Source organism: Leptonychotes weddellii, chromosome 8, assembly GCF_054177405.1.
Source record: "Leptonychotes weddellii isolate Sample4059 chromosome 8, ASM5417740v2, whole genome shotgun sequence".
Classification (NCBI taxonomy): Eukaryota; Metazoa; Chordata; class Mammalia; order Carnivora; family Phocidae; genus Leptonychotes; species Leptonychotes weddellii.
This window is the reverse complement of record NC_138376.1, coordinates 114826273-114838763: the sequence shown is the minus strand read 5'-3', so window position 1 is coordinate 114838763 and position 12491 is coordinate 114826273. Positions and strand designations below refer to the sequence as shown.

The 12491-nt window shown below is 45.2% G+C and overlaps 1 protein-coding gene and 1 long non-coding RNA gene across 11 annotated transcripts in view; one reads left to right on the top strand and one right to left on the bottom strand.

Annotated features, from left to right (window-relative positions):
• SASH1 (SAM and SH3 domain containing 1) overlaps nt 1–12491 on the bottom strand; it is a 234878-nt gene that overhangs the window by 42384 nt on the left and 180003 nt on the right. The window contains exon 1 of one of the 9 annotated variants that reach the window (XM_031021157.2): nt 4224–5385. The exons of the other annotated variants lie outside the window; for them this stretch is intronic. Coding sequence (XP_030877017.1) covers nt 4224–4235 — 12 coding nt within the window. The 5' untranslated portion in view covers nt 4236–5385. Of the gene's footprint in view, nt 1–4223; nt 5386–12491 lie in introns of those variants that run through there. 9 annotated transcript variants of the gene reach the window in all.
• LOC145723132 (uncharacterized) overlaps nt 1–12491 on the top strand; it is a 217110-nt gene that overhangs the window by 69423 nt on the left and 135196 nt on the right. The gene's annotated exons all lie outside the window — the stretch shown is intronic.

The following is a 12491-nucleotide window of genomic DNA, read 5'->3' as shown; positions in this document are numbered from 1 at the left end:
CTCTCTGCAGCAGTGACCCCAGTGAAAACAATCCTTTCCTTGTGAACAAAATGAGGGTTTTGGTTCCAAGTCAGCTCTAACATTCAATATGCAGCTTCCTCTGTTTTATCTGTTCAAAATGTGAAAAAGCAAAAGCAATCTGCAGCTCCAGGGGTGTGCTGCACGGGCTGGGTGCTCAGGCGGTCCCGGGAGCGCAGAGCCCGGCCGAAGGGCAAGCCTCCACGCACCCCAGGCAGCCCGGGAGCAACCCCAGCTGATCCTGCACATCCTGGCAACAACCTTCTCTCCCACTTCCTCAAACCTAGTTCACAGAAACAGTAAGGACAGAGATGCCTCATATAAACAACAAAGCAAAACAAAAATCACAGCTCTGAACAACTGGCCTAACATGAAGCCATTCCCCCGTGAGAAATCGACAATCGAATAGGTACTCGAGGATTCGCAGACAACAGTGGTTCAAGGGTAAAGAAGGTGGAGATTCCATGAATTAAACGGTGCAGCATGTTATGAGTCCACAAATATTTCTGTAGCACTGTGGCACTATGAAAGGCAAAAATACAACCCATTTCCTGGCCTCTGTCCTCACCCTGGAGCTCCCAGTGTAAGGCCATTGTACTTTCTCTCTGCAGGACTATAAGCAAACCATTCACCCACTGAAGAACAATTATGATAACCCAGAAATGGCAAGTCATCAGGACAGGGGGACTTCTCAGGCTTCTCTCCTGTGAACTGTATTCAATGTCTCCAAAATTCCTAGATAAGATGTTGCATCTCCATTTCAGAATTAAAGTGAACTACTGCTTAGCTGAGCATAAAGAAGAGAAATGGAACCCCCAGGTAATGGAGGAAGGAGGTTACACCGCATGCTGGCAATGAGATTTAACACGTTTGGTCTAAAACTTACAATGTAAACAATTAAAACGAGATAGGAAGTATAGCTTCTGCTACCTAATGGTATTGTCTGGTTTGAATTTCATTTTTACTTGGCTGAACTGTTGATGTGTGATGAAAATGGTCAGAGTGGTCAACCAGAGGAATGAGAACTGGGTAAACCCTCATTCTGGGTAATCAGCACCTGAGCAAAACCATAGTGCATGGAATTACACAGAAACATTTAAAGTATTCTGCCTTCTTGATGTGTCTCAAAAAGCTAAGCAATTCTGAGAACCAACATCACAGGGAACAAACCTAGAACATGTTTGTAACTGTCACATTAAAAAATTCTTAAGTCAAAAATAAAGAAAGAAAGAAAAATTCTGAAGTCAAGTGAAAAACGAAATGAGCACAGGTTTATAATCAAGACACAGGAAGCTATGTTAGAGAATGAAAATCAGTGATGTGTGCGTGTGTGTGTGTGTGCGTCTGTGTGTGTGTGTGTGTGTACTTTGTACCTAGTTTGGGGGTTGCTACCGCTGCTCGGGGTGGTGGTGGGGGAGTTCTGTGTGCCTGTGCATTCCACAAAGACAAATGACACGTAGGAAACATGCCACAGAGGGAACTTCTGAGGGAGAAATGAAATAAGTTAAACCAGGACAACAGAATTAAAGGGAAAGATCCCCTCCCCAAGTCCTACCTTCCTCTGTCCTAATTCACTGTGGTGAAAAATAACATATTCCAGGTACTTGTTTAATTGCTTTCACATGTTCCATCTATTTTTGAGAAACAGGCTCTTTAGAACTTTGAATTAATGTTATTTTTACTTTTCTTAAAAAAAAAAAATGAAGATTTTAGGGGTATCTGCCACTGACAAATCACAAATCCTAGCAACCAGTAACTTTTCATTATCATGGTTTGGACACTAAACAAGGTAGATGCAGCACAATGTATATGAAGAAAAATGTAAGATAAAACCAAAGTCAATCAAGATACATCCTCCCTTGAGGCAGCCTAGAAGTCACTGGAGTTAACCAAGTGTATCCCAAGGATGCTTTTTATTGATAGAGAGGTGTTGACTTCTCACTTCCTCCTAAGTCCAGAGGATAAGGAGTTGTGAAATATTTGCCTTTAAAAAATTCTCTCCAGCTGTTTTAACATAAAGACTCTGTAAAAGGCGTGCATTTCTTTTAAAATGGGGACTAAAGCTTACATTCCTCATTTCATGTTTCTCCTTTTAAATTAGCACACACCACTTCCCAAATACTAAAAATAACTTATCATGTCTTTCTTTAAAAAATATTTTATTTATTTATCTAAGAGAGACAGAGACAACGAGAGAGAACATGAGCGGGAAGGAGGGGGAGAAGCAGACTCCCCGCCGAGCAGGGAGCCCGATGCGGGGCTTGATCCCAGGACCCTGGGACCATGACCCGAGCCGAAGGCACGACGCTTAACTGACTGAGCCACCCAGGTGCCCCTTGTCGTGTCTTTTTATTCAGAAAATTACACCCCCAGAGATGAGGGTGTAAGAATTTAAAAATAACTATTTAATTAAGAAGAGTATGCATGAAATCTTTGCACCCGGAGGAACTTGGGTAAAAGATGAAGGAAATCTGCATTACATATAAAATGAATGGTTGATTCCAAGAAACAGACTCCTAGATTGAACAGTACTACTAGAAAACAGTTTTTAAACAAACTGAAGTGAAGAAACAACAGTGTATGTTTATGCACGTTGTAACAGGACACGGTATTTTCCTCCTCTCCCTGTCCTGCCCCAGGTCAGAGGACTAAAGTAAACTTTAATTTGATCATCGTCTAAATGAGAAGGTGAAAACTAAATCATCTGTATAAAACTCCCACCTCTAAACTTCAGTCGTAAAAGGCAATTAATGTATTCCACCAAAGGATGTGGAAAAATGGATTTACGTTACTGTAAATAGAAACATTTGATTTCCAGCCTTTCTCTTGCAGATTTTTCCACCAGAAAGCCCATATGGCTCAACTTTTAATTACTTTGGCTAATGCTATATGTAGTAATTCTGTGGTGAATGCTTAAGTGTTTCATTTCTGGTTTCCATGGCAACATTACATCAGATTGCAGACAGCTGGCTCCACAGTTTTAAACCATAACAAATTGACCAAGCCAAGGCACAAAACTAGAGCTGCTTTAAAGAGATAGTACACCATTTGCCTGCCAGGGTGCTGAATGAGGAACCTATGGGGCCCACTTGGCAGGCGAAGGAGGGTGGAGCCTCCTTCTTTCTCAGCTTGTTTTGGAACATGTGCGTCCTTGACACATCTGCAATGTTCTAATAGGAAAGACATGGAGCCAGCATGGAGAACTTTCCATAACACAGCTACATCAAGGATGACCAGGAAAAAGGAGCACAATTAATAGCATCTGTAGACAGAAAAATTTGTGTGCTGGAGCAAACGAAAAGCATCCCCTCACTCTCAAGCCTGTCAGTGCAGGTCGGTACCAGGTAAGATACTCCACTGGACCCGGTAAAAACAAAACAAAACAAAACAAAAACAAAAGAACATTTCCTCCAACTCTGATGCGCTGTAACAGATGTTTTCCAAAAGCCACATAGCACGGTCCTGCAGGCACGGGAGCACTGTCCCATAATAGAAGTTAAACTGAACTTGCAAAGAGCAAACCAGAACCCTTCTGGGGACTGCTCGAGACCACGCTGAGCACAGGATTACGTACGACTTTGCCTTTTGCAGAAATACACTCAGCTTGCTTCCCCAGCTCCAAACACTCAGCACACTGTCCCAATTAGCAGCCAGACTAAGTCAGTTTATCTCCCCTGGAGCCACAGAAGATATTTAAGCATTTCTGAATGTATCCTGAAACTGGAAATGTATCCGCTTAAGAAATTCACACAACGGTTTCTGGTTAACTGGGTGCATAATCAGACATAAGACACTTCAACTTCCGAGATCCGCACCGTCAGTGGCATTAACCTTAAGGGAAGGTAGCCGATCGCTTGCAGGTTTATGAAAAGCGACAGCATGCAAGGCTGTCTGCAGTCGACTCCTCCACACTGAAAGCCTCCATGATTGACAGCTGAGCTCCCACCACGTACACTCAATCTCTTGAGAATATTCTCAAAAGAATATTCACTCTTCTCCCCCCAAGGCTACATCTTCGTACTGGGTGAGCGTGCTAGGGAAGAGTGCTCAGGGTTACACAGCAGGGAAGGAAAGAAGGACCAATCTCGCAGAATTTGAATAGAAAAGACGAAAGCCATCACAGCCGGGAGCAATGGAAAAGCTTTTCCTTGAAGTGACAGAAAGCACATTTTCCCTTTGCCACGGAACACAGCCGGCAGACTTACCGGCTTCGGCATCGAGCAGGCGTGAGGGGCGACGCTGCGCTCGGCTGGCACCCCCGCCCCCTCCCCTCGCTGAGAGCGGCTTCACTCCGGGTCCGTCAACTCTGTAATCTCAAAGTGAGCGTGAGGCACTCCTTGAACATGTTCCTTTGGAGTTACATGATCCGACAGGCTCCACCAGCACAGATCAGTATCCGAAGGAGGAAAAAGTGAAGACACTGGATTCAATTAGCTGCTTTCTGCTTGCTGCCTGGTTCCCCCGTTCCTTGCTCGCTGCATAACTTGTAAGAAAGGCATAAGTCATCAGCTCTAAGCAAATCTCCTATTCACCACCAGGAAAAAAGGGAGTGTTGTACGTGGCAAACAATCCCTGTTTTCACTGACGAAGGCTCCCTGACCTCCCGCTGGCCTCCAGTTCCTTAATTACTGTCTATGGAATTCCAGAGAGAGAAAAAAAGAACGCGGGAATCTGAGCAAATCCGGGACAAGGACTAACCCTTACAAGTGACTGAACTTAAAAAAGATCGCCTTCGCAGATACTCTTCCAAACACCCCCTGAAGGGAGTAGTCTCGATTGAAAATAGACAACTTCCAATGGCTATTTTTGACATCGCTGAATTAAAACTTGTGATTTTGGTTTTCTCCTGGAGCTGTCACTTTCTGTCTCTCCCCACTCCTTTTTTCCTATTTTTAACTACTAAAGTAAATGTAGGGCATTTCCTGTCCAGTGATGCCTCTAAAACGGTCTTACCAAATCGTTTCAATGATCACCTCAGAGCAGCTGAGTTCTCTTGGATTCCAGAGATGGGTGCACATGGCCTGTGTCACAAGAGGGCCATTTCATTTTCTCAAGGGTGTCTGGGAAGCCACAGGCACATGCTCTTACTGACACAGAATGTCAGCTAACAAGACAGGACTGAAAACCCGTATGAAGTCTCCACGGCATGGGTTGCAAGTCCTGTCTGGATTTCAGGAGTAAATTCATTCAATCAGGTAAGTCATGTATTCCCACTGGGCGGTCTGGCTGCCCAGTCCTAGTGCCTCTCTCCTCGTGTGGGCCTCTATTTATGTATGTGCAAGGTCACCTCTCTTGGTAGGACACCACACACACCACACACCACACACACACGTTTTTACCATGCAGAGGTCCCAGGCTCTTTTGAGAGATGCACCAGAGCCCCATCCCCTTTTCCTGGGCCCTTTTGGCAGCTCTCTCTCTTCATCAAGAACTGCATGAATTGCCCCCCCCACCCCCGGCAATTTTCTTCCCCAGAAGTGTCTCCTCCTACTGTTAATGGACTTTCCGATTACTTCTCCCCCGGGGTCTGCTACACCTTCCCTACACGGCCTGGTGCTTTTCGGACGTTAATCTTCCAACACCCCTATTTACTGAATGCTCATACTTCCCAGGCACCGTGCTAGGTATTTACACATTTGACCTAACTTCACAGCCAGTAAATGACAGACGCAGAATGTGAAACTTTGTGGTTTTGCTCCCACACCCACAACCTGCACAGGAGCTTTCTTCCCCCAAGACCGCCAACCACAGTGCATGCAAGGTTATGCTCAGAGTTCCTTAAAACGCTCAGTAGAAGTCCTTAGTTTCAGAATTTCCTGGTTACCTGGTGCAAACTGAGAAAACGTATTATGATGCCCCAATGGGAGGGGGGTAAAGGGAAGAGAGGAAAGCCACAAGACTTTGGAGCCTGAACAACCTGGTTTTCAATTTCCAAGTCCTCTAGCAAATCACTTCACCTCTATGGGTCTTAGTATTCCTCCATGCAAATTTCATCTGATAACAGTGATCTTAAAGTGTTGTTTTAAAAATTGTGTCTGTACAATCAACGAGTGGAGCTCAGTGAGTGCTTATCACAGCTGTCATCTGTTACCGATTGGGATTCCAACAAGACTGATTTTAATTCTTAAAAACTGTTCTAGGTGCTGTGTACACAGCAAAGGCAAAGAAAACATGTGAAAGCTAATGATAGGGCCAACATCTGAGGCTGGGTCTGAACAGGCTGTTTATTTATTTATTTGACAGAGCAAGAGAGAGAGAACACAAGTAGGGGGAGCAGCAGAGGGAGAGGGAGAAGCAGACTTCCGGCTGAGCAGGGAGCCCGATGCAGGACTCGATCCCAGGACCCGCAGATCAGGACCTGAGCCGAAGGCAGAGGCTTAACCGACTGAGCCACGCAGGCGTCCCTGAACAGGTTGTTTAGATGCAGAGAAGATTCTGAGCAGAATTAGGAGACAGAACTCTGGAATCTGGCAGAGGCAGGAGGTAGGCTCAGGTCCTTTTTATGCCACTTGTGAAGAGTGTGTGTCTTAATTTCTCTCATTTATAAAACAGGCAGTGATAAGCCTCCCAGAACTCTTGAGAAGGTAAAAAGGACCTTGAATGTGAGGCCTAGAGCCTGGTTGGCAACGGTGTAGTGTGAGATGCACGGGGCACCTGGGTGGCTCAGTTGGTTGGGCGACTGCCTTCGGCTCAGGTCACGATCCTGGAGTCCCGGGATTGAGTCCCACATCGGGCTCCCTGCTCAGCGGGGAGTCTGCTTCTCCCTCTGACACTCCCCCTTCTCATGCTCTATCTCATTCTCCCTCTCAAATAAACAAATAAAATCTTTAAAAAAAAAAAGAGATGCACGGGAAGCCAGGCCCCGACTGCCCCAGGTTCTGTGAGGAGCTTGGGGGAAAGACACATCCCTGCTTATCCTCCTAGAGGCCTACTCCTCCTGCATGCGCCGTTAGCTGTCGCTGCCACAGCCCTGGGAGGATGATTCAGGTCTTTATGAAGGTACTCAGCGTTGGCTACTACATGGGCGTCCAACACAGCTCATCCTTTCAAAGACAGGAAGGTCCACAGGGACCATGTCTGACCCCCCAGCCTGTACTCATGGTACCCAGCCCAGGCCCCACCCACAGCGGGCCCTCGGTAAATGTGCGTGTCTTCCATGTGCCATGGATAAGTTTAGATTCTCCAGCCCCATCGTTCCCAGCCCCTGCTATGGTATCTGAGTAAACTGTGGGATATTTGAAGGACTAGGTTGGGCCAGGCCACCCTGGGAAGCTTCTTGGTGGAGGGCAGTTGGAAACCGGGGAATACACTTCATGAAGGAAGGGCGTCTCTGGTCTTCTTCGCTGGGTAGTGGGCTTGAACTTAGCACACAGGAAGTGTGCAAATTTGTGGAGGACAGGTTTGAGCATCTGACGGCCACTCTAAGGAACTGTTCGTTAGGTCCTCAGAGCAAAGTCCAAAGGCCTTATTGTGGAGGGTAGGACTTTGCGTGGTTAGAGTCCTGTCCTGATTTCCAGTTTCTGTGTGGGTCTCTATGCAGATACTGTGTGGGAAGGCCTCTCATGGCATCTGGTTCTCATCCTTTGACTTCCTCAGAGCACCTCAAATACTCTTCTCTCTCATGTGCCTGCACACCTTTGCACTGGTGGATTCCTTTTTTGGGAACATCTCTGCCCACCCCATGGACTCTTCCAGCTCCTACCCATCCTTCAATATTTGGTCCTTATGTCGCCTCCCCTGGAAAGCCCTCCTGGCCTCCCTCCTCATCTTCCTTAGGCTGTGTGGTTGCAGAGCACACACAATCACAGGACTGAGCCCAGAATATGGGAATCACATAGTACTCAGTCCCTCACCCAGCTTCATGAAGACAATGGGCACTGCGCTATTTTTTCTGTGACTGTATTTCAGTAACATTTATTTCTGATTACATGTGATATATTTTTAATTGGAAAATGTGGAAAATGCAGATACAGGAGAAAAGGAAAGGAGAAGAAAGGAGGAGAAAAAGAAATCACCTATACCCTCCCACACTCAGATAGAAAAATTAGTCATATTTTGGGATGCCTGGGTGGCTCAGTCGGTTAAGCGGCTGCTTTCAGCTCAGGCCGTGATGTCAGGATCCCGGGATCGAGTCCCGCATCAGGCTTCTTGCTCAGTGGGAAGCCTGCTTTTCCCTCTGCCTCTGCCTGCCACTCCCCCTGCTTGTGCTCGGTCTCTCTAACAAATAAATAAATGAAAACTTAAAAAAAAAAAGTCATATTTTGGCTGATATCCCCCCGCTTTTCTCACACACGCACACATGCGTGTGCACGCACCCCCCACACACTAGACACCCTTAGGTATCTATGTCTGTTTTGTGTTGTGTTGACAAAAAAGGATGACTCTGTGATCTTTAGCTGCTCCACCTTCTACACTCACAGTCACTATCAGGGTCCCCAGAGCCTCCCTCACATGAACACACAGTACGAGCAGAAACAAAGTGCCTGCTGAGAGCCGCGACCCTCTCTGAGCCGCACTGCCACCTCTCAAGCTTTCTCCCGGAGAAAGCTTGGAGCGCTCAATGGATACTGTTCAAACTGTTTTAAAATCTGCTTTTTCTATTAATATGTTTTGAACATTTTCTCATGTCGACAAATGTCCAACAAATAAAATACAATATATTCATAATTCATTAGTATTCACTGAAGTAAGCCATGATTTTCTTAACGTTAGCCCGGAATCATCGGACATTGGCATGTTTCCGATTTTTCAGTATCATAAACAATACTCTGATGAAGAGTTTGTTGTAACATTTCTAACACATCTAACACATTCTTCTTTTTAGAAAAAATTATTATAGAATTTATGGGTAAAAAAATGGGCATAGCTTTAAGTCCTTTGATATATATTAACACTTTTCTCAGGAGAAACACTGTACACGGTATTATTTTTAAATCTCACAAGTAGTATAAAAAGAGTGTCTAGGGGTGCCTGGGTAGCTCAGTCAGTTAAGCATCCACTTGATTTCGGCTCAGGTCGTGATCTCAGGGTCTTGAGATCAAGCCCCACATCCAGCTCCTCACTCAGCGGGGAGTCTGCTTGAGATTCTCTCCCCTCTCCCTCTGCCTCTCCCCACCTCACTCACGTGTGCTCTCTAAATAAATAAATAAATAACATCTTAAAAAAAAAAGAGTGCCTACTTCCTCACACAACTGTCAACCCCAAGCATTACAATATTCTTTTACACTGAGACAATTAAAATAGGATCTGTTTGTGATAAATAGATTATTGCCTGGTTGAAGTCAATGGATGGATGCACTGATTCAAGGTGTAAGGAAGAGCAAGGAACTGAAATATCAGTGAGGCGACTCTACCTGGGCCTGCAAAGGTAATAATCCAGACGTCTGGGGGCAAACAGAGCCCCCATGGAGGTTCAGAGATATGATCAGCATAAGGAGCTGTGATAAATGCATAAGAGGAACAAAGAGGCAGAGGCATTCAGAAGTGGGAGAACTCACCTTTGGCTGGGAAAACCGAGGCATGCTTCACTGAGGGGAGGGGCACCTGCCGTGAGTGTGGGGGCATATCTGGGTTCCTCCGGGATGCTAGAAGGCCAGTGTTTAGATGGCCCCGAGGCTCACTTCTTTCTCCCCCTGACCTTAGATGCCTGCCTTTTTGGACAGGCAAAGAGAGATCCAGCTCGGCTGCCGCCCTGCTAAACAGCATGTGACCCAAATCAACAGCAGCTTTCTGGCCCTCCTCTTTTCCAAGCCTGATTTCATAATCTCTCCAACATGCCTGATCATCCTCCACTGGTCCAAGAAGTGATGCCTTCAAGGTCACTCCCTACCTTGGGGGCAGCACATTGGCTGCGGCTAGGGGACGTTCAAGATCAGCACTGATGATTCTCATCAGTGACCAGCTGTGGCAGGGGCCTTCCACCCGGGCCCAGCCATCAGTTTAATGCGTTTCCTTTGTGTTTATGAAAAAAATTAGTCTCGCTCTCTAAAGAAGTCAGAATTACATTTTGAAGTGTTTATGAGTTGTCAGCATAACTACAGACAATATGAAACACATTGTGGGTTTTTTTTTTTTAATTTATTTCACAAAGGAATCAGGGAAGGACTCATCTGTTTAAGTAAGAAATATTTTGCTCATTAGCTGGTGACATCATTGCCCTCTGAAACTAGGAGATTTTTGTCAGCATATGGACAAAAAGAGGAGACTCCATTCTTCTCCCAGAGGTGCAGTATAACACTGAAATAATCTCTCTGGTAGTTTCAAAATTAACTAGTTGTCGCCAGATTTGAAGAAAGAAGAGGATGAGGAGAATATAATTATATGATATTTTCATTTGTAAAAAGTATGTGAGAATTTGAGGTAATATTACTGTCCCCCAGGGGCAAAGGCCTGTCAGCACTTAATTCATTTAAGAAACTGTTTAAAGAACCAACTATAAAAACCAAAGGAACAGCAAACGGCTGCTACATTCCACAATAAATTCTATTCTTTTTCTTAAACTCCTGAACTTTGCATTTTTTTAAAAATCACCCCCAAATAAAGTTGCTAATTTCCCCCACAGGAGGAGGGAGAAAACAGGACTCTAGGAGTCCTACAGCCGAGTTTGCAGAGACTGGGATGACGGGTAAGCCCACCCATCCCAATTCTTCAAGTTGCCACGGAGCAGAAAATGCCTTTATTTCTCCTCAAAGGGGTTGACGGGGATGAGAAAGGTAAGTGGAGGAAAGAGAACTGGATTCTTCCTTTACTCTGTGAATGTTTGGAAGTTTCTTCTGCCTGAGATTACGTAGCCCTGCCCATAGGCCAGAGAACCCCACTGTTCACATAAATTAGCTGAGTTAAGGTAACAAAGACATGATGGGAAGCAGTCAAGAGCTCGCCAGGTCCTTCTGTTAAGAGTGGGGTAGTGTTACCCAAAGCAAATCTATGGTGCCAAGCACACTGAAGTCTAAAACAAACACCAAACCCACTCATTCTCGAGTGTGTTCAGTTCTCACATGGCCTGTGCCATGGAAAAAGGATGATTCAGAGCAGAACTGCCAAGTAGGGCAATTACATATGCGTTTGAGGCTCTAGTTTCTGGAGCTGATAGAAGTTTTCATCCCAAAAGCGGTAAGTCTCCTAAGGGATTGGGTGGTGTTTGCAAAGTCACATTACTTTTATGGCGTCTGACACTGACTGATTCATGCATCAGGCACGATGACTTCTTGGACAGGGCTGCCAAACAACCTTGTCCAGGCATATGACAATGAAAAAATATAGAAAACTGATAGAACCTACATGGCAACGGAGGGGAGGTACAGACACCAAGTTCTATCCTTCAACCAAAACTTAGGCCACAGATCAGCACAATCGTCTCTTGAAGCTGGAGGCAGATGGGCCAATTTCACTTCCTAGGGTCACGATCTATCACCTTAACATAACTGTCCTTATGTCTGTAGAACAAATAATAAGCAAACTTATTTTGACTGAATAGCTTCAATAAACAAATTTCCTTCCAAACTGAAGAAATCTAGGCCGAATCCTTAGAAAAGAATCATTCAGAGCTACAATTGTTGTTTGTGGTCCTCTCCTTGGCTATCAAGTCATGATGATTGCTGAAAACCAGACCACAGAATATCCTTCCCACAACAACTAACAAAATAAGCAACAGCCCCCAAAAAACAAAATTACTAAAAACTAGCAAAAATGTTTCACCAAGAGCACCCAAACAAGGAAATGCATATTATCTAATATATTAAGCTTTAAAACTTCATGGTCAGGGGAACCTGGGTGGCTCAGTTGGTTAAGCATTTGCCTTCGGCTCAGGTCACAATCCCAAGGTCCTGGGAACAAGTCCCGCATCGGGCTCCTTGCTCAGCGGGGAGCCTGTTTCTCCCTCTCCCTCTGCCTGCCGCTCCCCCTGCTTGTGCTCTCTCTCTCTCTCTAATAAATAAATAAAATCTTAAAAATAAAACTTCATGGTCGAGGGAGGAAACAAATTTCTGAAGACCAAAGGAAAAGGCCTCACTACTGTAAAAGCCACATTGGTAGGAATCTTGAGAATTATTCCATGGAATTTCAAATTTCAAAGGAAGTAAACTGTGTGGCCTTCCTTTTTTTATATTTTTTGATCTAGGACCAATGGAAATTGCTTCAGGAGAGTAATGAGTGAAAGGATGGAAAGTTAGTGGTAAGGCTGATCCTGAGTGAAATAAAGCCTCCTAGAAATTCACCAGAATTGGGGGGGGGGGGAGAAGAAATTCACCAGAATTGGAGAAATGAATTTAAAGCAGACTGCCTATGGCCTACCCCTTCCCCCACACCATGTGGCATGAACCATAGTGCAGCACATTTTAACACAACCTTGGGAGAGGGAAGGCAGAGCCCAGGTATGCTAGCAAAGACCACATTCCCCCTCGGGGGGGCGGGTATCCCCACTTCTTATAGCAACAACAAACATGAATGGACCATAAAACAAAGCCCTCAACTGC